This window comes from Pygocentrus nattereri, chromosome 17 (assembly GCF_015220715.1).
Source record: "Pygocentrus nattereri isolate fPygNat1 chromosome 17, fPygNat1.pri, whole genome shotgun sequence".
Lineage (NCBI taxonomy): Eukaryota > Metazoa > Chordata > Actinopteri > Characiformes > Serrasalmidae > Pygocentrus > Pygocentrus nattereri.
In genome coordinates this window covers 18514878-18540965 of record NC_051227.1, presented here as the reverse complement: position 1 = coordinate 18540965, position 26088 = coordinate 18514878, and the positions used below count along the sequence as shown (strand labels likewise).

Genomic DNA, 26088 nt, shown 5'->3' with positions numbered 1-26088 from the left:
TGATTACCTTGCAAAATCAGGTGAATGGAACAAAACAATGGAAACAAACTAGGCAGAACAGCGAAGGTAAACATTACCTTCAGCATTAGAATGCTACAAATATGTGACAGCATTCTAGAATCCTATGAATAAACAGTACGAATGGGAGAATACATTCTAGAAAAGTGTTACTGGGAGACAATGTTCTAGAACAGTGCTAATCGGAGACAACATTGTAGAACAGCATGACGGGAGACAGCAGTGTAGAAAAATGTGCGTAGGAGACATTACAGAACAGTGTGAATGGAGAACAGATCATTCTAGAACAATGTGAATGAAGTGGAGAATACTGTAGAATAGACTTAATGAAAGAGAACTCTATGCAAAAGAGTGACTGGGAGAAAGCACTGTAGAACGGTGCTAATTGGAGGAAACATTCTAGAACTGAGTAAATTGGAGGAGAACACTCAAAACTAATATAAATAGAGGACAGATTATTCTAGGACAATGTGAATGAGGTGCACAACATTCTGGAACAGTATGAGCGGAAGACAACATTCTAGAACAGTGTGAATGGGAGACAAAATTCTAGAACAATGTGATTAGAATACAGTAGAACATTGCAACATTCTAGAACAGTATGAGTGGGAGACAACATTCTAGAACAGTGTGAACGGAATACAGCAGAACAAGCCAACATTATAGAACAGTGCGAATGGGAGACACCCATCGACCCAACGGCCCATTGACCCTCCAAGTGTGTTCAACTTAAAAGAGAACAAGTTGGATTTGATCAAATTTCATGGTTTATTCTATGACATATAATTAAAAGTACAAACAGGTACAAGTACAAGCAAGAAGAAAAACAAACAAAACAAAAACACAAATTTGCCTTTGGTTTCTGAGCCTTGTCCCAGAAGGAAATAAGGCTCTTCTGTGTCTTCCCTGACATTCTAAATAAACAACAAACGGTTAAAAACGTATCCATGTTCATGACAGCTCTAAGGTGACTAAACCAAAGTTATTCTACCCTATAATACCCAGAAAGACCCTATAAATACCCCAAAAGGTCTCTGACTAACCGAACATTTAAAACATCGTCAGGCTCCAGTGGTGCCGTTCTCCTTCAGTTGTTCACCGACGTGTGTTAGTCAGAATCGAATTGGACAGTTCTTCGCGCCTGACACTCTGGCTGAAACTCCACCCTCTTTGACTAGATCTGCCAAACGACAGAGCGATCTATATTCTGATTGGCTCAATGAGAGTTCTTTATAATATGCAACCGATGGATTGGCTGAATAGGGTGTGGTAAGTGGGTAACTTCTCTGAGCACAGAAGCGCTGTGACCAGTGGCTGTGACTTGTTTGTAGACAGGGCAAATTAATTTTTGATTGGATAAAAAAAAAAATCAAGAGTGAGAAATAGCATGTGTGGCGTATAATAATAATATATTATAATAGCAGCGTGTGAACTCGCTGAGGTGCGTGTGTCACACGCTCAAAGCGTGAGACTTGAGAACAATGATTATGGAACAGTGAATGGGGAAAACAGAGCAGTGCTAATGGGGGTGGAAGCACTGCATAATAGTATTAATGGGAAGTTCATAGAACGGTGACTGGGAGACAACATTACAGAACAATGAAAATGGGAAGAGAACAATCTGGAATCGTTTGAAAAATGTCACATGGCACACATTCTTTGGTTTTCCCCAGTTATATCTAGTGCTGTGTATCCTTAAATTTATATATCTATTCATGCATCTCTAACTACCTCTATGTTGGTTTGTTTGCTTGTTTATTTGTTCCTAAATTCTGTGGAATCATATAAAAATTGAAGCCAAAATATGAGAAATTTGTTTAATTTGACATCATTAATCAATATCACCACACCTCTTTATATGAACAAAAACCTTTCAAAATGTGAGTATTGTAAATATTGTAAATAAATGCTATATTGGTGTTTGTTTATACAACCATAATAGTATCTCAGTAAAAATGTAGCATCTATTATCAAAATCTATGGACTAATAACATATAATGTGATGTAACGTTAGTGTTCCTTTAATAAATCTACCGTAAATACACTTTCACAAGCTGTAGTGATGTTCTCATATTTATCTATTTTCAATGGCAAGAATCCCATCAGCAGCACATGCCAGTTGCTGGTTTACGGCTGGTGCTTGGCAGGGCAGGGCTGCTGGCAGATACCTGCAAACTGATGATCCAGACACAGGTAAGCTGCCAGCTGCCGTACTTATTGGCCTGCCAACTTTATGCCTTGTTGGGTAGACATACGTCTAAGACACTGACGTCTGTTTAGCTGTGCTTTACTCTGTGTGCACTTCAACCCAGCTTCAAGCACTGGACACAGACACTTCTCCAAAGTGTCAATCACGCATCAGCCTCGAGAGATGTTTAATCCTTCAGATCATTGCATAATCATTTTGTTATGGACACCTGAAAAGAGTCCGTGTGAAAAGAGGCAATGGTGTCTGCATTGTTTACTTCCAAGAATCATTGTGCTTTTGCTGAGCAGTCCTTACCTTCGACACGGTTCTTACATCAGATCTTTTCCTCCCAGGTCACGGATGCCAAGTGTCCTCAGACAACAATAAGACTGTACCCAGGCAAGGAATGATCACAGGCAAAAATAGTTTGCTGAGCTAACTGGGAAAATATGTCCAAACCATTGAGGCCCAAAAACAATAACAACAACAATGTAAAAGAAAAAAAAAAAGATAATAATCACCCACACAAACTGTTATTTGTCAACACAGGAAGGTGTGAAACCAAGTACGTATGGAGCCCCCTTGTGCAGACCTTTGGAAGTGCGTCCAGGCTTAGACTTTGGGAACAGCTTGTTTGACAGTTTACACAATATATAGTGTTATCGTTTAAATGTCGTAATACTATGATTAGATCCAGAATATAACATATTGTACGTCAAATATAACAGAATTTTGCATTATTTTACACATTTCATTTAAAGGCTACCTACATAGTGACCTTATAACACATGCATAAGTTTTGAATAACATATTTATAAGTTGATGAATGACATTTATAAATGGTTGATGCCAGTAATCACAAGATGATATCAGGTATTTTATGAAGTATATGCATTGCGTTGCATCGTTATACAAGTGTATGCACCACATGTCAGTTTAATCAAACTTCAGCTGAACTTAATCATTTTTTTTTATATGCACATGTAACGTTGTTCGTAAAACGCATTATATTTTCTTGATATTACTAGCATACTAACATAAGCTATTTTGTTTGTTTTTATGTTATTTGATACTTAAAAAGTCCCCAAATAAAATGCTACAGCCTTTTTTAAAAATGCCATGTGTACAATCATTTTTGCTATCGTCAGAATCTTTGACAATCTGGCCATATATTTTGTCCTGTTATCAACCAGCATTTAAAATTTGAAAACTGTCAAAATCATAGATTTAAGACAAATGCAAAATTACTACAGTGAATGAAGCATTCCACACCACCTGGATCAGCTACGGACCATTCAATGAAGTATCTAGCATTTTTGTTAGCTCTTAAACCAGCTCCCCCCTCAGTTCAAACGGCAAATCTGAATCCTTTTTGCGTCTGTAAGCCAGAGAATTGTAAACTGCACTTGCTGGGTCCAAATCAGCTTCACCTCGCCGCCCAGCCTGTTGGAGAGGCAATCAAAAGTAATGGTGTTCAAAAATGCTAACCATGCTAATATGGAAGCACATCTTGTATCTATGAGCATGCTAATGTAATCAGTTTCAGTCGCAGTTACTGTTGTAACTGCACATCGATGGACTGACTCTAAAAACATTGTGTGGGTCAAGCTCACTTCTTGGTAAGAAGGAAGTGGTGTCCTGCCTATCCGGTCAACACCAACCCCCTGGACAGTGACAGGAGGTAGAGTGGGTGCTAGCAGGTCTTCATATGGTCTCCAGTCTCTGACCTCCTCATACTCATGGCTGAGAGGGTTCAAACCAGGTCTGCTACCTATATGGGAGAAATGAGTACAGGCCAAGCTTCAACCTTCAGAAGTTGCAGTTGTAACCAGTGATAACAAAAATGTAATTTTATATGAATTAATAATCACTTATGACAAATAATTCTGTTATATTCTGTTAAGTATAAATCCTAAACCGTCAGTCTATCCACATTTTTGTGGAACAAGAGGTACTTAATTATGATATGAAATACAGTGTTCTACCATGCTTTCCCCTTTTCATACTCTTCTTGAACGTTCTCCCTATTCACACTGTTCTGGAAAATTCTCACCCTTCACTGTTCTGGCATGTTCTCTCCAAATCCACTCTTCTACCAGGTTCTCTCTTTTTACACTGTTCTAGAATGGTCTCCTCATTTACACTCTTCTGGAATGTCCTTTCCAGCCACACCATTAACACTTCTAGAATGTTCCCCTCTCCACAGTGTTCTTGAATCTTCTCTATTTTTTACAGTGTTCTAGTATTTTCTCCCTATTTACACTGTTCTAGGACATTCCATTCATGTGCTTCTAGCACATTGTCCCCATTCACACTGTTCTGGCATGTTCTCACCATATCAACTCTTCTAGCATGTTCTCTCCATGTACACTGTTCTAGAATGTTCTTCTCATTTACACTCTTCTGGAATACGCTTTCCACCCACACTCTTCTAGAACATTCTCCCCTTCATAGTGTTCTTGAATATTCTCCCCCTTTTTACAGTGTTCTAGAATCTCCCCATTCATATTCTTCTAGAATGTTATCTCCATTCATACTGCTCTGCCATGTTCTCCCGTTCACAATGTTCTTACATGCTCTCCCCTTTCCCAGAGTTCTAGAATGCCCCCCCAATTCATGCTCTTCTAGAATGTTCTCCCCATTCATGTGGGGCAACAGAGAGCACATCGCTGTGAGCGGCAGAGAGCACCACAGCTTAGAACTTCAGATTGAGCAGCGTTCAACCTTCACTTAAATAATTAATACTTACCAATCTGCTAACCACCTCACGCCTTTTCCCTCTTATTGTGTTTTCTCCCTCTCTTTCTCTTTCCTTTTCTCTTCCACAGATATTTCCTCAGCCCACTCAACATGGCGTCTTCCCAAGACTGAGCTCTCCAGGCCCTGAGCTCAGAGTTGGCCCAGCTGGACCGGCAGGTTACCATACTCCTGAAGAAGCAGGGCAAGCTCCTTCAGCAGAAGTTGCAGCTCAAAGCCGCCTGGGAAGTTTCACCCTCGGTGGTTGTGCCAGCCTTGTCTCTTTATACACCAGGAGACGCCATTCTCAGCCCCAGCCCCAGCTGGTCCCTGGGAACGCCAATGCCACAGAGGGCCTTCCAGACTTTCACCACCACCCCAGCCGATCTCCACCTCCTGCAATCGATTTGCCGCCCTCAGTTTACCACCTACACCTTCACCTACACCTCGGGCCTCGGGCCTCGGGCCTCGGGCCCCGTCGCCCGCCCCACAGGCGCTCTACAGAGGACTCGTTTTCTGTTATTGGTAGCTCTATTGTCCGCCATGTTTGAATAAAAGGTATAAACTGCCACACCACTGTCTCTTGTTTTCAAGGTGCATGCACTTTAGACATAGCCAAGCATTTCCCCTCAGCCCTCGGCAGACGCAACACCTTTGGAACCATGGTTATCCACGTCAGGACCAACGACATCTCTGACTGACGCAGTGAGGTCCTGAAGGAGCACTACCAGACACTACAGAGAGCACTGCCAGGAAGACTGGACACTGCTTGGAAGAAGACAGGCACCAGGATCGTCATCTCCGGCCCTCTTCCCACCTACAGGAGGGGATCCAAGCATTTCAGCTTTCTCTTCACACTGCAGGCCTGGCTCCGCAGCTGGTGCGCCATCAACAGCTTGGGCTACGTGGACAACCGGTCCTCGTTTTGGGAGCAGCCAGTGCTCTACCGGAGGGATGGGCTTCACCCTAGTCATCTAGGATCTCTCACGGAACATCGAGAGGGCAATCCACTGACTACAAAGCGAAGGCCACGTAAGTAGCACCAGATATAGAAACGCTACAGCTAATAATGCTAATACTACTGCTAAAAATAAGTCAATTGCTAACACTTATACTGTAAATAAGACAAGTGCTAATACAAATACATATTCTATAAATACAAATTCTCATGTAGCATACTGCCTTGAGACGCCACTTAGATTCCTCCCAATTGAGACAGTGTCTGTTCCACAAATTAAAAAACACATCAAAAAATTTGCTCTAGTAACCTGATTAATACACATGCTTTGCATGTATGAGGCCCCGGGTTCAATCCCCGGCATCGCCACGAGGAAACACTTTAGGGACAGTCATGGGCTGGAGGCTAGGGAACCAGCCTCGTGACTGAAAGGTTGCCCGTTCGATCCCCAGAGCTGACAGAACATGACTGAGGTGTCCTTGAGCAAGACACCTAATCCCCAACTGCTGTGCTGTGGATTGTGCTGCCCACCGCTCTGGGCAAGTGTGCTCACTGCCCCCTAGTGTGTGTGTGCTCACTAGAGTGTATGTGGTGTTTCACTTTATGGATGGGTTAAATGTGGAAGTGAAATTTCCCCATTGTGGGACTAATAAGGGTCACTTAATCTTAATATCAGACCAGTTAAACCAGTCTGCAATGACCGCACCTTTATAAAAGGGCACACACATTACCACACTACCACAACCACACTCTAGACTTAATACTGAACTTTGGTGTAGACATAGATAACTTAACCATTCTCCCCCAGAGCACAGCAGTCTCAGACCATTACTTAATCTCTTATGAAATTCAGTTTACTGGTAATGAGCATTCATCACATTGTTATCATATTAAGAGGACTATAACTTCCTCCACAGCTGGCAGCTTTATCAGAAAACTTCCGCAGTTATCAGCTTCTGTCAACTATCCATCTAACCCTACCGAGTTAGATATTTTGACCAACTTTTCGATCTACTCTAGATAATGTGGCTCCATTACAAAAATAAAATAGTAAGGCAGAAAAAAAACTCGCCCCTTGGTATAACGATCATACCCGAGCTTTAAAACAGACAGCAAATGGTCTTTGACTAAATTAGAGGTTTTCCAGTCTGCCTAGAAGGAGAGCCTTATAGACTATAGAAGAGCTCTTACTGCAGCACGATCAGGCTATCTCTCCTCTGTCATAGAAAACAATAAGAATAATCCTCGATTACTATTTATCACAATTTTTTAAAATAACAGAGAACAAAACAGCTACTGAATCCCAGATGCCATTAGCCTATAGCAGCAATGATTTTATGAATTTCTTTGTTGAAAGAAAAAAAAATAATTAGGCAGAAAATTCAGAACACACAGTTAAATTCTACAAACCTGCTGCCTTATAATGTCAGTCTAGATCCTGAGAATATTATAATCACTGAGAGGATGGAATTGTTTACATTACTTCACGAAAATGAACTAGTTAAAATTGATACTTCCACAAAATCATCTACCTGTATTTTAGATCCAATTCCTACAGGTTTACTCAAGGAAATTTTACCAGAAAGAGCCAAGCCTATTCTGTCAATGATAAACTCCTCTCTTAGTCTTGGATATATCCCAAAAACTTTTAAACTTGCAGTAATTAGACCGCCGATTAAGAAAGCTACCCCTTGATCCATGCAATCTGTCAAACTATAGACCTATCTCGAATCTCCCCTTTATATCTAAGATCTTGGAAAAAGAGGTAGCAAAACAACCTCTTAATTGCATAGGAATCATCTATTTGAGTTTGTCTGGTTTTAGGCCACATCACATGACAGAAACTGCACTAGTAAAAAATTGTAAGCAATCTTTTATTATTCTCTGACAAAGGAAATGTATCTCTGCTAGTTCTTCTTGATCTTAGTGGAGCATTTGACACAATAGACCACGCTAACTTACTAGATAGACTGCAAAACCTTGCAGGGATAAGAGGAATTGCTCTTTCCTGGTTCAGGTCCTACCTCGCTATCAATTTGTTAATGTAAAGGGTGAATCATCTGTCCTTGCAAAAGTAAAGTATGGTGTTCCACAAGGAACTTGGCAAGATTGAGGACTGTGTAAAAGACATAAAAGACTGGATGTCGAGTAACCTTCTCTTACTTAACTCAGATAAAACAGAGGTCCTCCTTCTTGGTCCAGAAACAAACTGTCTAACTTACCTCTTAAACTTAACAATTTCTCAGTTTCATCAAGCTCATCTGTTAAAAATCTTGGTGTCGTGATAGACGCTGATCTGTCCTTCGATGCACATATAACTGATATCACTAGAACAGCCTTCCTGCATCTCCACAATATTGCTAAATTAAGAAATGCATTATCTCTACAGGATGCAGAAAAACTAATTCATGCTTTTATTACTTCAAGGCTAGATTACTGTAATGCCCTGCTATCATAGCAAAACCCTCAACAAGTTTCAGCTAGTTCAGAACGCTGCAGCCAGAGTCCTCACAAGAACCAGAAAATTTGAACATATTAGCCCAGTTTTATCAACCCTGCACTGGTTACCAGTTAAATTTCGCATTGATTATAAAATTCTATTACTGACCTATAAAGCTCTAAATGGACTCGCCCCTCAGTACCTGAGTGAACTTCTCTCCTACTATGAACCATCACGCCTACAAAGCCCCCAAGCTCTAGAATAACCTTCCTGTTAATGTTCGGGACTCAGACACAGCCTCAGTCTTTAAGTCTAGGCTAAAAACTTGTATTGTCAAACCTTGTAATTAGTTTTCCCTGTCAGATCTAGACCTGCCGGAGTCTCTGCTGCTCTGTTATACTGTGATCTGTGGTCAGCCACTCTTTACAGAACTGACTCTGTGTTTTCTTATTTTCTCTGCCGACTTGAACAGCTGCCCACCCTGTGCATCTGATGCTGTTGGCCCTTCTGCCCTGATCGGGTGCCACTGCTCACCAGCCATCGGCTTGACCACCACTGTTGCTGCTGCTGCATAATCATAACCTAATCAAATTAGCTACTGCTTTCTTTTTTTCCCCCACTTCTACAATACTTCATAGTAACAATGGTTGCTATCCAGTGTTGACCAGAGGAGGATGGGTTCCCCTTCTGAGTCTTGGTTCCTCTCAAGGTTTCTTCCACTTTTAGGGAGTTTTTCCTTGCCACTGTTGCCACTGGCTTGCTCATGGGGGCTTGGACCCAGATTTTTCTTTTCTTTCTGTAATACTGATTGTGCTGTAAAGCTGCTTTGTGACAACACCTGTTGTAAAAAGTGCTATATAAATAAACGTTGCTTGCTTGCTTGCTTCTAGCATGTTGTCCCCATTCATACTCCTCTAGAATGTTATCTCCATTCACATTGTTCCTACAGGCTCTCCCCATTACAGTGTTCTAGAATGTCCCCCTTCATGCTTTTCCAGCATATTCTCCCCATTTACTGTGTTCTAGCATATTCTCACCATTCACACTCATCTAGCATGCTATCCCCATTCGTGCTCTTCTAGAATGTTGTCCCCATTCTAACTGTTCTAGTATGTTCTCCCCATTCACACTCTACTAGAATATTGTCCCCATTCACACTGTTCTAGCATGCTCTTCCTATTAACAATATTCTTGAATGTTCTCCCTCTTCCCTCTTCTCACATGTTCTCCCAGTTCATATTGTTCTAGAATGCCCTCCCTAATCAAGCTGTTCTCACATCTCCCTCTTTACCCTGCACTATGACAGTATGTTCTTCCCAATGATACTGGTTCTAGGTAAAGTCTCCCATTCACATGATTACAGAATGTTTTTTCCATTCACACACCTGGTTTATCACTTTGATTTCTAAACGTTCTAAAACAACTGTCAACATGAGTTAGAGGCTATTAGTAATAACTCCAGACTTCTAAGGGTTAAAGCTTACATCATGCTTACATCGTCTGTTCTGAGCTGCAAAAAAGGTTATAGGCAAATGTGGGCTGTGAGCGAATAACGACAAATTCATAAATATTTTCCCGTCTTTACCGCGCTGACGTTAGGAGGGATAAATCTTTCACAAATGCATTCCCTGCCTGCAGTGCGCCTGTCTGTGTGATTTCTCACCCTGTTCCTCAGGAGCCTCCGGATGGGGGTATAGAGCAGGGCTGTAGGCCTCAGTGGGGTAGTAGTAGTGATAGCTTTCCTGGTGGAACAGTTAGAAAGAAAAAACAAAATCCTGTGAGACTTGCTTTAGCAAACAATGTGGTGTGGTTCTAGAATTATCTCCCCATTTATTCTCTTTTAGGATGTTCTTTTGCACTATTCAAAAATAGCCTACCTTATTCACACTGTTCTAGAATGTTCTCCCTATTCACACTCTTCTACACTGTCTTCCTTCATTCACTGTTTTAAAACTCCTCTAGAACACTCTTCCTCATTCACACAATTGTAAAAGAGTATCTCCTTTTCAGTGTTCTAGAATATTCTTCCCCTTTCACACTGTTCTAGAATGTTCTCCCTGCTCACATTGTTCTACACAGTCTTCCCTCATTCTTTGTTTTAAAACTCTTCTAGAACACTCTTCCTCATTCACACCATTGTACAATCCCAATTCCAAAAATGCTGGAACGCTGTGTAAAATGTAAATAAATGTAAGTAAAAAACAGAATTCAATGATTTGCAAACCTTATTAAACATAGAACATAGAACACATATCAGATGTTGAAAGTGAGACATTTTCATGAAAAACATTAACTCGTTTAGAACTTGATGGCAGCAACGCATCTCAAAAAAGTTGGGACAGGGCCAAGTCTACCTTTGTGTAGCATCCCCTGTTCTTTTATCAACAGTCTGTAAATGTCTGCGAAGTGAGGAGACCAATTGCTGGAGTTTTGGGAGAGGAATGTTTCCCATTACACCATGTCTGGTGCAGGATTATAGCTGCTCTAACAGTTCTAGGTCTTCTTTGCTGGATTTTTCATTTCATGATGCGCCAAATGTTTGCTATTGGTGAAAGGTCTGGACTGCAGATAGGCCAGTTCAGCAACCGGACTCTTTTGCGAAGTCATGCTGTTGTGATGGATGCAGTATGTGGTTTATCATTGTCTTGCTGAAATACGCAAGGCCTTCCCTGAAACAGACGCTGTCTGAATGGGAGCATATGCTGTTCTAAAACCTCTATATACTGTTCAGCACTGATAGAGCCATTCCAGATGTGTACGCTGCCCAAGCCATTGGCACTAATCTATCCCCATACCATTAGAGACGCAGGCTTTAGATCTGTGCACTGAAAACAAGCTGGGTGGTCCCTCTCCTTTTGAGTCCACAGGACACGGCGTCTGTAGTTTCCAAAAAGAATTTAAAATTTTGATTCATCTGACCACAGAACAATTTTATATTTTGCCTCAGTCTATTTTAATTGAGTTTTGGCCCTGAGAAGATGGCAGTGTTTCTAGATTGTGTCAACATGTAGCTTCCTCTTTGCATGATACAGTTTTAACTTGCATTGGTGGATTTCACAGCGAATTGTGTTCTTCTTCACAATTTTTAGATGCATTTTTTTGCAGATTGGTGAACCTCTTGCCATTTATGAGTTAGTTGCAAATGGCTCCTCCAGCAATCCAGTTTTTATTAGTACCACTTACTTTTCCAGACTTTTGTTGCCTCTGGCCCCGTTTTTGAGATGCGTTGCTGCCATGAAGTTCTAAATAACTTTTTATTTATGAAATGGTTCTATTTTTTCCTGTAAATAAAATATGAGTCAATGAGATTTGCAAGTCATTGCATTCTCTTTTTATTTACATTTATTTACATTTAGCGTTGTTTATATCCCAACTCTTATTACAGTATAGCTAACATATCAGTTTCACAGTAGTAGCAATAATGTAGCAACTGTTGCGTAACAAATTAAAAACTGAACAGGGCTAGAGCAATGCTTTCTTTTTCTTGTTGTAGGTATTAGCCAGGTAAGTGTGTGGTACTCCAAAAATATAAAGTACTAGAACATTTATTTGGGGAACATGATGGAAAGTTCCAAAATAGTTTGACTAGATTACACTAACTTAAGACAGGTTCTATATATTAAGTGGGTTACTGTGAAGAACAATATGCATTGTACTATGCAATACAAAGAGTCTTATTGTTTATACCATATAGTTTAGAACCAAAAATTAATCTGGGCTGTAAAAAGAAGCAATGATTCTTACTGTGGCTCTAAGGGGTTCTCACCTTACATCTTTTTGAGCCATAGAATTAACCCAGTACTTGTATGTATTTCAGATTTACTTGTATGTTTTACAGATCTACTATGTCCTCTATTAGCTTTACAGCTAGAACCTTTTGGCCATTTCAGTGTAATTTAGTCAGACTTTCTTTTAGTTTATGCTGAATAATTACACAGCTTTACAGAATGCGCCTCACACTGACTCAGTTCATTGTCTAAAACCTGTTGGGCATTTCAATGTAATTTAGTTAAACTGTCTTGGAATTTGCCAACATGTTACCCAAAATAATTGTAATTGTTTTGAGTTTGTACTTCATAGTCAGCTGGTTAATACCCAGATTTTAAAAGAAAGCTTTACAGGGATTCAGGGGCTAATCTTCTCTTTTCTTTCTGTTTTTCTGTCTCTTCCACTCTCCGCCCCTCCGCTCTGCTCTCTTACCCCTCCATAGCTCTCGTATACGCTGCCGCTGCTGTCGGGTTCAGAGCTGGTGTCGATGAGCAGGGTGCGCTGGGCAGAAGCGTTGATCCTCTCTCTGCTTGCATAACGGCTGGAGCTACTCACAGATGACCTGTGCACACAAAGCCAAAAAGATCAACCTGTTTTTTGGAGTAATGTGCAACAATGACTGCCTAAAATTATACGTTTTTTACAGAACGACTTTTAGCCTGTGATCACTTCTGACCTGCCACAACACGATTAAATCTTTCAGAATCAGCCAACACGTTCAGACAAAGTTCAGATAAAGTGCAAACATGCTTAAGCAAGTATGTTCCAAGCCAGCGTTTCTCAACCTCGTCTTTCTGATTGTCCACATTTTATTCCATCTGAGCTCAATCATTACGACGTGATGACAGGGGCAAGTAATACATGTAATTTCTGACCTTTACCTTCAAATGTGAACACCTGGTTTGTTGCCTGAATTTTGCTTTTTGGAGTTTTGCACTGGAGCTATGAGGCTAATGTAGCTAACAAGTAATAAAAGCTTATAGCCCACCGGTTAGCATCATGAAAACAACCAAAATCATCACACACTTGCCTCACACATCTCAAATTGGCTTGCTTATGTGGCTTCTGACACTGTACGGCATATAATTATCTATAAACATGAACAAATATACATTGAAAGCAAGAGTAAAGGCATTTTTATAGCCTGAATTTTGTCCATTTTTATAGATAACAGTATGTCATGCAGTGTCACACCGCAGAAGACACCTTGGCAAATCTTAAATCAAGTAAATATGTAAACGCATATGCTTGTTCTAAGCATTATTTCTTTATTTCGAGCAGACAACATCATCTGCCAATAGAATAAGACACTTTCACTACATAAAATTACAAAAACAGTATAATTTGTAATACTATTAATTATCATCTTATAGATGATAATAGCCCAAACATTGTAGACTTCAATATCAAAAACTGAGATTATTTAAAATACTTTTAGTGACTAAAGCTATTCAAAGTGATAAAATACAGTAATTATTATCCTCAGATATACGCTATAATCTTAAATGGCATTGTTCATTCTCTAAGATTTATATAGGATAGTTGTATGATTGTACACTAATAAAGTACAATCAGTCCTAAATAGTAATATGGAATGTGCTACATGCTCCTTGTTTCAACAGGAGTTCAAGGGCTGTTGCATGCAAAGCTGTGTCTGCACCTGCCTCCCTGTCCATTAACACCACTTTTGTTGTTGTTGTTGTTAATATTGTTGTTTGTTAGTTTAAGATGTGTTTATGTGTGAACCCCACACCTGCTCAGTTAACCCTCTCAGGTCAACAATGTCATATGCTATATCCAAGGATGATGTACATAACAGAAGGCTAACATTTTGCCATTTCAATGAGAGGTCTATTGCAATTGTATCCATTTCAGAAGCTTTGTAATCCAGCCTTGAACTGCACTGTCTTTTTGGACAATTTGAAAATAAATCCTTAAAGCCAAATACAACAGGAAATGTCTTTTGAGATTCATCCAAATCTCTGTGTGTTCATGACTCATCTTTCAATGGGAGGCCGTGTTCCTGACTCATCAACCAATCAGAAGCAGTGTTCCTTGCACGTCAACCAATCGGAGGCTGTGTTCCTGACTTGTTAACCAATCAGAGGCTGTGTTCCTGACTTGTTAACCAATCAGCAGCTGTGTTCTTCACTCGCAGACCAATCAGAGGCCATGTTCCGGACTTGTTAGGAGGCTGTGCTCATAACTTGTTGACCAATTAAAGGCTGTGTTTCAGACTCATCAACCAATCAAAGGCTGTGTTTCTGAGATGTCATTGGAACAATGCTACCTTTCCTGGCAAAATAAAAGTCTCTAGCATGCAGCATTCATTTCTTTTTTATTTTATTTACAACCTCCTTTTATGTTGCATATGACATCGTCAGCCTGAGAGAGCAAATATATAGAAGATGTTTGACATTTCAGTTTAATTTTGTTAAGCTGTATTGGAACTCACCATCATTTTACCTAAATACTTATCTAGTACTCTGGAGTTTACCTGGTTTATAGCTAGTACACAGGAGACTGTAAAAGAAAGTGTTACCAGTATTTCGCAGCTGATCAACTGCATTTGGGGTAAATATTTGATTATGTAACTCATAGTATCACTTTAAGAGCACAGAGTTCCTGATCCAGGTGTACTAAGTTAGAAATAAGGCCTGGGTCTGGAGGTCTGGGTTGAGAAACACAGTTCTAAGCCAAATGAACAGACTGCGACTGGTTTAAAGCTGTTGTCTGTCTGTACTGAAGGCCGCTGCTGTTGCTACGTCTCTGCTGTCTGTTTTCAGTGTTCAGATGGCTTTAAGTGGGGATTTAGCGAGAGCTGCTGTATCTGCAGCGTCACGCTGACTCAAAGCGTGAGATTAATGTGACTCACCCCTCGCTCTCGCTCTTCTTTCCCTCTAAAGCGCCGCCTGCCCCCTCTGGAGGAGGAAGAGAGAGCCGGGTGAGGACAGGGAGATTAAGTGACAGGGACGTCTGCCGTTATTACACACAGCACACAAACAGGTCAGAGGAAGGAGGGGGCAGTGAAGCAGTCAGGCAGAGGAGAGAGAGTGATATGGAAAACGAGTGTGGTGTAGGTGTGTGTGGAGCTCGTGTTCGTTTCCATTATCAATTACTCATTCCTGCAAATCACATCACGTCAGATTGGACTCAGCAAATCTGAGAAAAAGGACACTTAGTCAAACAGAAGACGCATGGAGGGAGGAAGGGGGTAGAGAGGGAGGAAGAAAGAAAGAAAGAAAGAAAGAAAGAAAGAAAGAAAGAAAGAAAGAAAGAAAGGGAGAGAGACGACAGTTTTAGGAGAAAAGTAATCAGAAAAGAGCGAAGAGAAGACAGAGAAAAAGACAAAGAAATGTGAAAGAGAAAGAAAGAGTGAGAGACAGACCAAGCAGAGTGAGAGAGAGAGAGAGAGAGAGAGAGAGAGCAAAAAAGAAAAGAGGAGAGCATGAAAGAAAGAACATGAAAGAGAAAGAAAGAGACAGAAAATTGGAGAGAGAGAGCAAGAAAGGGAGAGAGAGAGAGAGAGAGAGAGAGAGAAGAAGGGGTTAAAGACCATGTGAGGACAGTTTGAGAAAAGGGGAGCAAGAGAGTTAGAATAAGAAAACCAGAGAGGGATAAGAGTGGGAAAATAACAGATAGGATGTGGAAGAGAGAGTAAAAAAGTGAGTAAAAAAGAGAAAGAGCGAGTTAAAAACAGAGAAATTGAGTGGGTTAATGTGTGTATATGAGGAGAGAAAGACAGAGAGAGAGAGAGAGAGAGAGACAGAGAGATAAACATGAGTGAAAGGAAGAGAGAAATAGCATGAGAGAAAAAAAGGTGAGAAATGGGGGGATGACAAGGTGATGTCAGTTTTAATAAAAGGGGATAAAGGAGAGTCAGGTTGAGAGGCTGAGAGGGAGAGAGAGGGAAATGGAGTAAAAGAAGAAAGATGGAAGGGTAAGGAATGAGAGAGGAAGATGAGAGTGAGAGAGGAAGATGACTGAGAGAGAGAAAGTGTGAAAGACAAAGAGAAGAAGACAGAGAAAGAAAGATATGAGAGAAAAGAGAGGAGGCAGATGGAGTGAGAGAGAGAGATAGAAATTAAAGGAGAAAAAGATGAGCAGAAGAGAGGAAAATAGCAGAAACAGAGAAGCTGTGAACACTGATAACAGTTTTGGGAAAGGGGAAGCAAGAAAGTGAGAAACAGAAAGTAAAAAGAGAAAGACAGAAAAAGTGAGAGTTAGTCAGAGATACGTGGATAGAAAGAGAGAACAAGAAAGGGAGGGGTGAAAATAAAGAGGTGTGTGTGTGTGTGAGAGAGAGAGAAAGAGAGAGAGCAAGAGAGAGAGAAACAGGATTGAAAGAGAGTGAAAAAGAGAAATAGTATGAGAGAGAGAGAGAGAGAGAGAGAGAGAGAGAGAGAGAGAGAGAGAGAGAGAAAGAAAACGAACAACGCCTGCAGAGCTGAATTAGGCCAAATTCCACTGCTGCTCAAAATCCAAAAGAGAACCATTAAATATTGGCTACACCTAAAACACAGTGACCCCCACTCCCACCCTCACACAGCTGGTCCTGATGCTGAGTTCACTAACACACACTAACACTGTTACTCATCAGGACCAGCCTGTAATACACACAATCAGACCAAACCAAATTATAACTCTCCAAAAACAAAACTTTATCACCCACTGGAAAACACAGACACATGCACAGAGTAAAATGCAGTGCTATCTGGCCCTAAAACATCAGTACACTGTAGCAGATTACCTGAACACACTGACACTAAACACAGATCCACCTTGACAAAGTACAGACTCAGTGACCACAGCCTGGCCGTGTAGTCCGGCCGCTATAAGAGATCCTGGCTGCCTAAAGAGCAGAGACTCTGCCATTTACTTTAATACATTTGAGAAGATTCACCCCCAATTTTGCCGCCTCACTGATAACGAGAAGCTGCCCATCCTGCAACAAACAAACAAACAAACAAACAAATGATATCAAAAACTGCCCTGTTTGTAATGTTTATATAGTTATTTAAATTTCTATTATTTATTTATTTATTTATTTTTGAGAGAGAGAGAGAGAGAGAGAGAGAGAGAGAGAGAGAGAGAGAGAGAAAAAGAGAGAGAGAGGACTGAAGGAGAGTGAAAAAGAAATAGCATGAGAGAGAGAGAGAGAGAGGGAGAGGGAGAGAAGACTGAAAGGGTGTGAAAAAGAAATATGAGAGAGAGAGAGAGAAAGAGAACTGAAGGAGAGTGAAAAAGAAATAGCATGAGAGAGAGAAAGAGAGAGGCAGAGAGGGAGAGAGAGGACTGAAAGAGAGTAAAAAACAGAAATAGCATGTGAGAGGGGGGGCTGAAAGAGAGTGAAAAAGAGAAATAGCATGTGAGAGAGAGAGAGAGAGAGAGAGAGAGAGAGGGGGGACTGAAAGTATGAAAAAGAGAGAAATAGCATGTGAGAGAGAGAGGGGACTGAAATAGAGTGAAAAAGAGAGAAACAGCATGTGTGTGTGTGCACGCGTGTGTGTGCGAGCGAGAGAGAGAGAGAGAGAGAGAGAGAGAGAAAGAAAGAAAGAAAGAAAGAAAGAAAGAAAGAAAGAAAGAAAGAAAGAAAGAAAGAAAGAAAGAGAGAAAGAGAGAGAAAGAGGGGACAGAAAAGGGGGGGTGACAAGGTGATGACAGTTTGAGAGAATGGGGAGGGTAAGAGAGTCAGATAAAGAGTGAAGGGATGAGAGAGCTGACAGGAAAAGAAAGAGAGGGAAATAAAAATAGAGTGACCTAAAACCCAACGACATCACTGACAGCCTTGCAACACTCAGAAAATCAGACCCAACACAATCATAACCAACCGGAATACCGCTACTTCATCTGCTGGCCTAATACTGCGCAACAACACCACACACTTCAGTGCTGCTCATCCCTGAAGATCACACATCAGTGACCTGCCTGACCACAGCTAATGGGAAAAACTGAGGAAAGTGTGACGATGTACAGACAGAGCTGGTCACTCAGACAGGCTGGACTGTGTTCCAACTGTCAGCTCTCAGTGACTCTGAGAAACTGCTGTATGGGTTATGAGAGAAGATTGAGCTGATCACACATGCAGTGAGATACGAGACAGCCTTCACAACCTGAGGGACAAGCAGTGAGGAATATCAACACATTATTATTGATTATTACTGATTATAAATCTTATTTTCACCCTTTTCATTTATTAGTTACTAATAATCCTGCAGATAATATGAAATAGTGTGTCACTGTAATCTATAATATTATCTTTATCTTATTTGTTATTATTTTGTTCATGTGCTTCTTGTTAACTGCTTTGGCAATTACTGTATGTGACAAAAAACTGGCAAAGAAGAAAGGGAGAGAGACAGGAACAGACAGAGGGGAGAGAAACAGTGAGAGAAAGACAGTTCAGAGTGAGGCAGAGAGAAAGAGCAAGTAAGAGAGACAAAAGAGTGAGAGACAGAGACAGAGAAAGAAGGAGACAGAGGAAAGAGAAGAAAAGGGTGAGAGAGAAAGTTTAAGAGAAAGAAATAGAGCGAGAGAAAGACAAAAAAGGGCGAGTGAAAAAAGAAAGACATTGAAAGTGAAAGAGAGTAATAGAGTGAGAGACAGAAAGAGAGAGACAAAAAGGGGAGAGCACAGACGATTGGGAAAGCGAGTGAGAGAGAAATAGAGTGGGTGAGAGAAAGAGAAAAAAGAGAGAGTGAAAAAGAGAGGGATGCGAGAGAGACAGAAAGAAGAGAAAAAGTGGGAGTGAGCAAGAGAGAGAAAGAGAGCGAAAGTGAGAAATAGAGTGAGTGAGAGAAAGAAAAAAGAGGGAAAGAGAAAGAGAAAAAGAAGTGAGTAAAAGTGAGAGACAAAAAGAATGAGAGGGAAAGTGAATGAGAGAGACAGATACAGTGAGGGAGAGAGAGAAAGTGAGACAGAATGAAAGAGACAGCATGTGTGTGTGTGTGTGTGAGTGTGTGTGAGTGTGTGTGTGAGAGAGAGAGAGAGAGAGAGAGAGAGAGAGAGAGAGGGAGAAAAGGGGGTAAAAGACAAGTGACACCTGACAGTCTGAGGGAAGGAGGTATGAAGAGTCAAACAGAGACAGACATGATGGGGGGGAGAAAGGGAGAGGGAGAGAGAGAGAGAGGGTCAGAGAGAGAGAAGGGGGTAAAAGACAAGTGACACCTGACAGTCTGAGGGAAGGAGGTATGAAGAGTCAGAGAGAGAGAGAGACATGATGGAGGGAGAAAGGGAGAGGGAGGGAGAGAGGGAGAGAGAGAGATAGAGAAAGGGATGGATGGAGGGAGGAAAAGGCCGTGATAAGGGGAAGACGATGGAGAATTAAAAATGACAGCTGCTGAGGGAGAAAAAGGTGGCAGATGGGTGAGGAGAAGAGGGTGAAATGATAGAGAGAGAGAGGGAGCGAGAGAGAATGAGCGAGAGAGATGGATTTGAAAGTGACAGCCATATTAGGATTCAGACAGGCTGTTCTTTTTGAGTGCTGTACTGTCGCTGCGGTAAGTAGAACAGTCTACAGTCTAGGACGCGCTGTCTAACAGCACGTCGGTGAAAAAGTGACACTAAATAAGCTCCCCCGTTCCTCACCTTTCAGACTCCTCCCCCTTTTCCACCGGGCGAACAGAACGAAGCCTAACGCGTTGAGCAGCAGGAGGAGCCCTCCAACCAGGACGGCTATGGCGTAGACTGGCACAGCGGAGGCTGCGGAAACAACCCACAATACGGAACAGTGAGAGGCAGTGAACACACGGCAGCCCGTCTATGTTAAACTGGAACACTAATACAGACATACGCCCTTCTGATGGATTCATGACAAGTGCATTTGCATTCATTTATACTGCATGTCAGTGAACATCAAAGTGAGACATCAAAGTGCAGCTTTTGAACACAGCTCGAACGCAGGCAGCTCAAACAGAGTCTGTCACTGATGAGTGATGGTTAATGCCAAAGAAAATGGGCTAAAAACAGACATGTAGAATCTACAGTGAGGAAACGGTCTATTTAAATGCAGGGCCTGGTCAGAACACGACTTGAATTGTTTACTGGGCCACATGAATACCCGGGTGAATCGAGGTTGAATCACTGTCAAATTTTGCTTTTAAATTTGAAAACTGAATCAACGTTGATATTGTAACATTATTTCAACATCTTACTTGTCAACACTGAATAAACTATTATACTGCCAAATTTGATATCTTAGCAAGTGTAAACATCTTAAATGCCATCAATAGATGTACTATTACCCATTTTGCATATTATGTAACATATTTGTTACATAATATGCAATATTATCATGTGACATGTTTTAATCATTATTTCTTGAAATAAGCAAAATGATCATTATTTCTCAAAAAAAAAAAAAACTAAACTAAGTAATCTGCCAATGGAATAAGACACTTTCACTAGATAAAATCACTTAAACAAGTAAAAACGTACAGAAACAGGTGGAATGTTCTTATAATATTCTTACAACAGTCTCATAATGAGAAATAGTAGATTTATTGACTACTTTTAAGAAGTTTTCACAAATTATTGGCACATAACAAAAATTAGTCAGACCACGTCTTGTCCAGATGCACGACGACAAAGCCTGAACATTAGTGGCCCAGACTTGGCTTGAATGGAGGCCCAATTCTGGCCCAAATGCTCATCTGGGCCAAGCAACACACACTGCTATTTATTAGATTGGCCAAAGTTTGGGCCGTAAGCCTCATGCTGCAGCATTCAGCACAGCCTTGGTTTGATTCTACAGCCGATTCCAGTACAATTATTGGCTCACACCCAGGACAAATACCGTATGCTGTGACATTAAACGTTCCCCTGCCCAGCTAGCACAAATACTCACTGCATTCACTTCTAAATACTTTTCTGCACACGCCTAAGTTTCTATTTAGCACTGATATAACCTTGCTATGAACATGTTATAGCAGATGCCATAACAGCGTATGTCCAATTATAAAACAATGTCATGTTACTGTTGCCGCTAATTGTCCTGACAGAGTTGCTGTCATGATGACCAACTAGAGTACACAGCAAATTGGCATGTGGCACAAACTGTCATACATCAAACATTATTACAGCTGTCATTATAGTTACAGACAGTGGTAATAACTCAACATAGTGTCACTGTAAAAAGAAAAACAAGTAACTCCAAAATGGAAACTTTATAGCAGAAGGCGATTTGGATTTTCTCAATTTAGTCGTGTTTGACTCCAACCACTAGTTAGGACTCCTCCCACACAATACCACCAGTGCTATGGGAAGGCTAGCACAGGCTTGTTCTTGTGAAGCACCACCGCATCTTTTCGCAAACACAATCAAACGCCAAGGAAAGCGCCCCCCGCCAGAACTGTTACATCAGCTAAAAGGCGCCTGCACTGGCTATGTGAGTGATAGTGGGGAGGGGGCAATTGTCATAACTCACAATCTCCTGATGACAGGGCCAATGCTTAGACGGTTGTGCCGCTCAGGACCAAAAATTCTTTACTTTTGATGAAAGGTCATTTACACACACTCCTAACCCTAACCCTAACCATACTGTTGGTGAACTGAATCACTAGAAAGTTTGTTAGTGATTTAGGGATCTGTAGAGCACCTGGAGGAGACCATCCAAATAAAGTGTGGCCCAGTTTACTGACCCCTGATGGCAAACCAGCAACAAACAAACTGTCACCAAGCAGCTAGGGATGTGTGTGTATTCTGACCACTTCTGATTATGTATTGCTGTTTACACCAATTCTGCTGTGAGTATTGATACAATGTTCTTTTTTGTTTGTTTGTTTTATTTATTTTTATTTTATTTTATTTTTTTCAACACCAACCAGTCTTGTGGTGTCTTCATAGATGTCTACATTGCTATTGTAATAGATGTAAAAGATTCCAAACTCAACATACTTCATGAAAGAAAGATGGCCTAAATATATTATATAAAAGTGAATAATGTTAAATAATGTATAGAGAACGTGACTGTAAAAAATAACATGCAGTTGTTTTGCATGAGTGCGTTCAATCATGTATCAATTGTGATTAATATTTATTAAAAACCTTTGACTGGATTCCAAGATATTATCATATAATGAATCTCAAATGTAATTTTTTTAACTGGAATTTTGCCGTTATTATAGTTGTCAGACTCAGATTTGTACTTTTTTAAATAACAAAGAAATGTTGCTTTATTACTGCTATGCTACAGGAAACACTTTATTTGAAGCCTACCTACTTAAGGAGTTCATTACACATGAGCATTGGAGTTCTTAACTAGGGATTAGGTTTATAAGGTCAATTTCTTGGGAATGATGCTTCATAACAGTGCTATATACGTAAATGGCAATCACTTAAAATAAAAATTTTATGTCAATACAGTGTCATTTACTGTACTATCTTGTAACTGGCACTGTTCAGAAATACTCAAGTATTGTATGTTACAAAGTCCCTATGAAGCAATTCAAATGAGCTCTTACCAAGTTCTAATATCAAGTTCTATCGCTGGAACATGACGGCAAGGAAAAAAAAAACGCTAACAATTCAACAGAGGGAGTTCGCTGGTCATTCAGCTCGTGGTGACACCAACATGCAAGCATTACACTATCCATCAGTGGCTGCTACCTAACTACCTTCAAAAGCCTGGTTCTACCAGACCTGCAGGATTGCATGCGATTACATCAAGGCTGACATCACGTCCCAGCTGCATTACGGCTGGTAGCTATATCATAGTGCATAAGAAAAGGCCTCGCAAATTAGCCTTATGAGCGGAGATATTGATCTGAACTGTGGAATGACAGAGGCGCGCTGAGCTTGATGAATAGCAGCAGTGGAAAGCCATCTGTGAACAGGCTGACGGAGCAGGCAGAAACGCAAGCGCAGCACCTTCTGAGGAGTCCGGCACTTCTGGCTGAGGCTCGTCGGGAGCGGGCTCGCGAGCTGCAGAGGGTTGGGGGGAGGGGGGTTGGGGGGGGGGGGAAGAGGAGAATCAGCATCAGAGCACAGACTTCGCTTGCAGTCAATAAACACAATAAAACCCAAGAAAGTCAATTAATTATCTATATCTTTAACTCTTTAAAATTCCAGGCTTATTACTCACTAAAGTTTATTATTCAGTAACTACAGGGAGCTATTGGTTGGTAACAGAAGTGTGTAATAAAACTTTAGGCCTGCCGGAGCGCCCATAGCTTAGTAAGGGGTTGACTTATTACAGCTTATTACAACTCCAAAATTTCCTCTAAGGGGATCAACAAACTGTCTGTCTATCTGTCTGTCCATCTATAAACCTATAGCTTGACCAAGCAGGCTAATGTCATTACCAATGAATGGAAGCTAATAGCCATCAGTTAGCAAGAGGTCATTTGTATAAGGCTAATTCATGTCTATCAATCTTCATTATTTTCATTTATTTTGATCAGTGTTAGCATTTTTGGCTTAACTCTTCCTGCAAACTCTAAAGCCAGCAGTATACTTCAAATTTTTGGCCAAAACTATGCAGTACATTGGATGTTGTGTGTGCTAACTGCTAAACAGAACACCCTATCACAGCATTGCTTGTTTTGATACCTCCTCTTAACTATGATTGGCTCTAATTACCACATTGTTTATTAACTAAGACCTCCCGCTGACTGTGATTGGTCCTAAGCACTGCATAATTTATTCTGAGACCTCCCCCTGATGGTGACTGGTCCTAAGTACTACATATGTTCAACTTAGAAATCCATTGAACTTCAAATAATTAGTCATAAAAACAGATTATTATTATTATTCTATTAATTTATTAATAGAAGGCCTGTAAACTCAAAAATTCTGTCCTAATCACTGAAGGTTCTTTCATGGCTAGCACAGCATCCATATGTGGGTCAACACTTCAGTTCCTCATGCTCATAACTACAGGACTTGTACATTAGTTTATTGATTACCAGGTACATCATGATCAATATTTAATAATAAGCCTTAAGATTAAAAATTTAATAATACAAGGGCAGTTTAATAGGTTAAGCTGTCCAAATAAGCTGTGTATCATTGTGTCATGTGTGACTTCTTTTAAGAAAGTAGTCCTAATAATACATTGTAATTGTCTACATCTTATGAAAGTCAACCAAAGCATGAAAATTTCAGTCACTTAAGCAAGTTAAGGAAGTTATTTAAGAGGCTAAGATGACTCTATTGTTCTTCTTTGTTACTGAAACCAAATGAAGCAGTTATTAATGCAAAGCATGGCTAATTAAACACTGGCAATTATGAACCAAAAACAAAACAGTTTGAGTGTTCTCTCAGACCTTTGCCACACAAAAACAGAGAAATATCAATCAACAGCCGTGTAAGACCACACAGATCGGGTGACACTCAACTTTTTTTTGCTTTGTTTTCATTTAATAACCAAGGCAACACATCATAATTTAGCATAGAGCTGGAGAACTCCAGAAGTTTGCGTGTTGCAGTGATTTGAGAGTGGGCGGAGGTGCTAACGATGTGGTTTAACGGGACGGATCCGCCACAACACAGCATGATTGCTGCAATCTGAGTGTGTTGTTTTCCAGCTCACACACAATCAGTCGAGTTTTGCTCGCCGCCTGGTTTCTGAAGCAAACCAGGCTTAACCCCCAAACTCTTAATTGCTTGTAGCAGCAAACGCAGAGTAATAACTCTGTAATATCTCTTTCCTTGTGCTGATTTTGCTACAAATGCATTAAGGTTTTGAATGTTTGGAGCAGCTAATGTAGCTTCTGTTTACTGGATTCTAAATGTGTGGTAGGGAGACTTTGTAAAGGACTTTCTAAGCTCAATGCATATTTCTTAATACTGCTGTGACGTTTTAGTAATTACATTTGGTTACAGTTTGTTATTTAAACATGCTGGCCTTCAAATTCTCTTCCATAGCATATGATTTATGCATCATTACTGTCAAAACAAAACCCTTAAAATCTCCATTTTTGGCATTTGTGATGCTTTTACAGAATTTGAATGCCATCTGCGCTTTACAAGGTGTTAAAATCTCAATGAATGGGAAAACAGAAATATTCCAACGAAAATTGTTATTATAAAGCCAAGAACATTCCAAGGCTACATTTGCACAGCAGGTAAAAGTGGCCCAAACCTGATTTCATCACGAAATCTGATTTTTATCCTGAACAGATCAGCTCTTAAACTGACCTGCATGTGCAAAAGAACAAGGCTCCACATAATCTGAAAGTAAACAATCATAACTGACAACAAATGCCAGTCGTTCCCGCTGGGTTCGGTTTCATAAAGCTTCACTGACTGACAACTGGGCTCATCGCATAGAATGTGTTTGATTTTGCTGTAAAAAGTGCACGTTATTCAGCCGCGGTCACTTTTTTGGTCATTGTCCTCAGATTGTCTAAACTTTGCTTTCAGACTTTTCTTTGAAGCTGCAGCCTCGCTCTCCTACGGCTGCATTCAGTCAATTCTTTCAAAATCTCTTCGAACACAGAGAGCTTGCAAAAAAGTCTCTTCTAATATTTTGTCCAGAAGCCTAAATGTTTATGAGGTACAGCAGTGCAAAATGATGAAGAATGTGAAGGTGAATTGATGTAAAAGTCTGAGTTGCATTGCAGCATATAGGATATGTATTGGATTTCACTACCACGTATGAAAAACTGGTACTGAAAATGTCAGATTCCGTGTGTTTTTGCTGATCACACTGACACATCTGTGCCACATATGATGGAAAAAATCTGATTTGGGCCACTTTGACCTGCTGTGTGAACAAAGCCAAAGAGCCCTTTGCATGATTAAAGGGTTCTTTGCATCATGAACGTGTTCTTCAGATTGATGGAGAATGGGCTGTAAATAGCACTATATAGAACGTTTGTGAAAAGGGTTCTATACAGCACAAAAACAGGGGTTTTCTATTGCTATGCTATCAAGCTTGTTACAGAAGTCAGTGGACAATATGGTCCTATATACAAAAAAAGTTATTTACTAAGGAACCCTTGAAGATCCATCTTTTTTTAAGAGTATAGAGTCTGATGT

The 26088-nt window shown here is 40.5% G+C and overlaps 1 protein-coding gene across 1 annotated transcript in view; it reads right to left on the bottom strand.

The window, feature by feature from the left end:
* Positions 1-767: 767 nt before the first annotated feature.
* nphs1 (NPHS1 adhesion molecule, nephrin) overlaps positions 768-26088 on the bottom strand; it is a 194062-nt gene continuing 168741 nt past the window's right edge. Inside the window, exons 24-30 of the mRNA XM_017722688.2 lie at positions 22975-23028; positions 19696-19809; positions 14984-15029; positions 12541-12670; positions 10004-10082; positions 3820-3977; positions 768-3649 (exon numbers count right to left, since the gene is read on the bottom strand). Of these exons, the coding sequence (XP_017578177.2) occupies positions 3533-3649; positions 3820-3977; positions 10004-10082; positions 12541-12670; positions 14984-15029; positions 19696-19809; positions 22975-23028 (698 nt within the window). The 3' untranslated portion in view covers positions 768-3532. The remainder of the gene's footprint in view (positions 3650-3819; positions 3978-10003; positions 10083-12540; positions 12671-14983; positions 15030-19695; positions 19810-22974; positions 23029-26088) is intronic.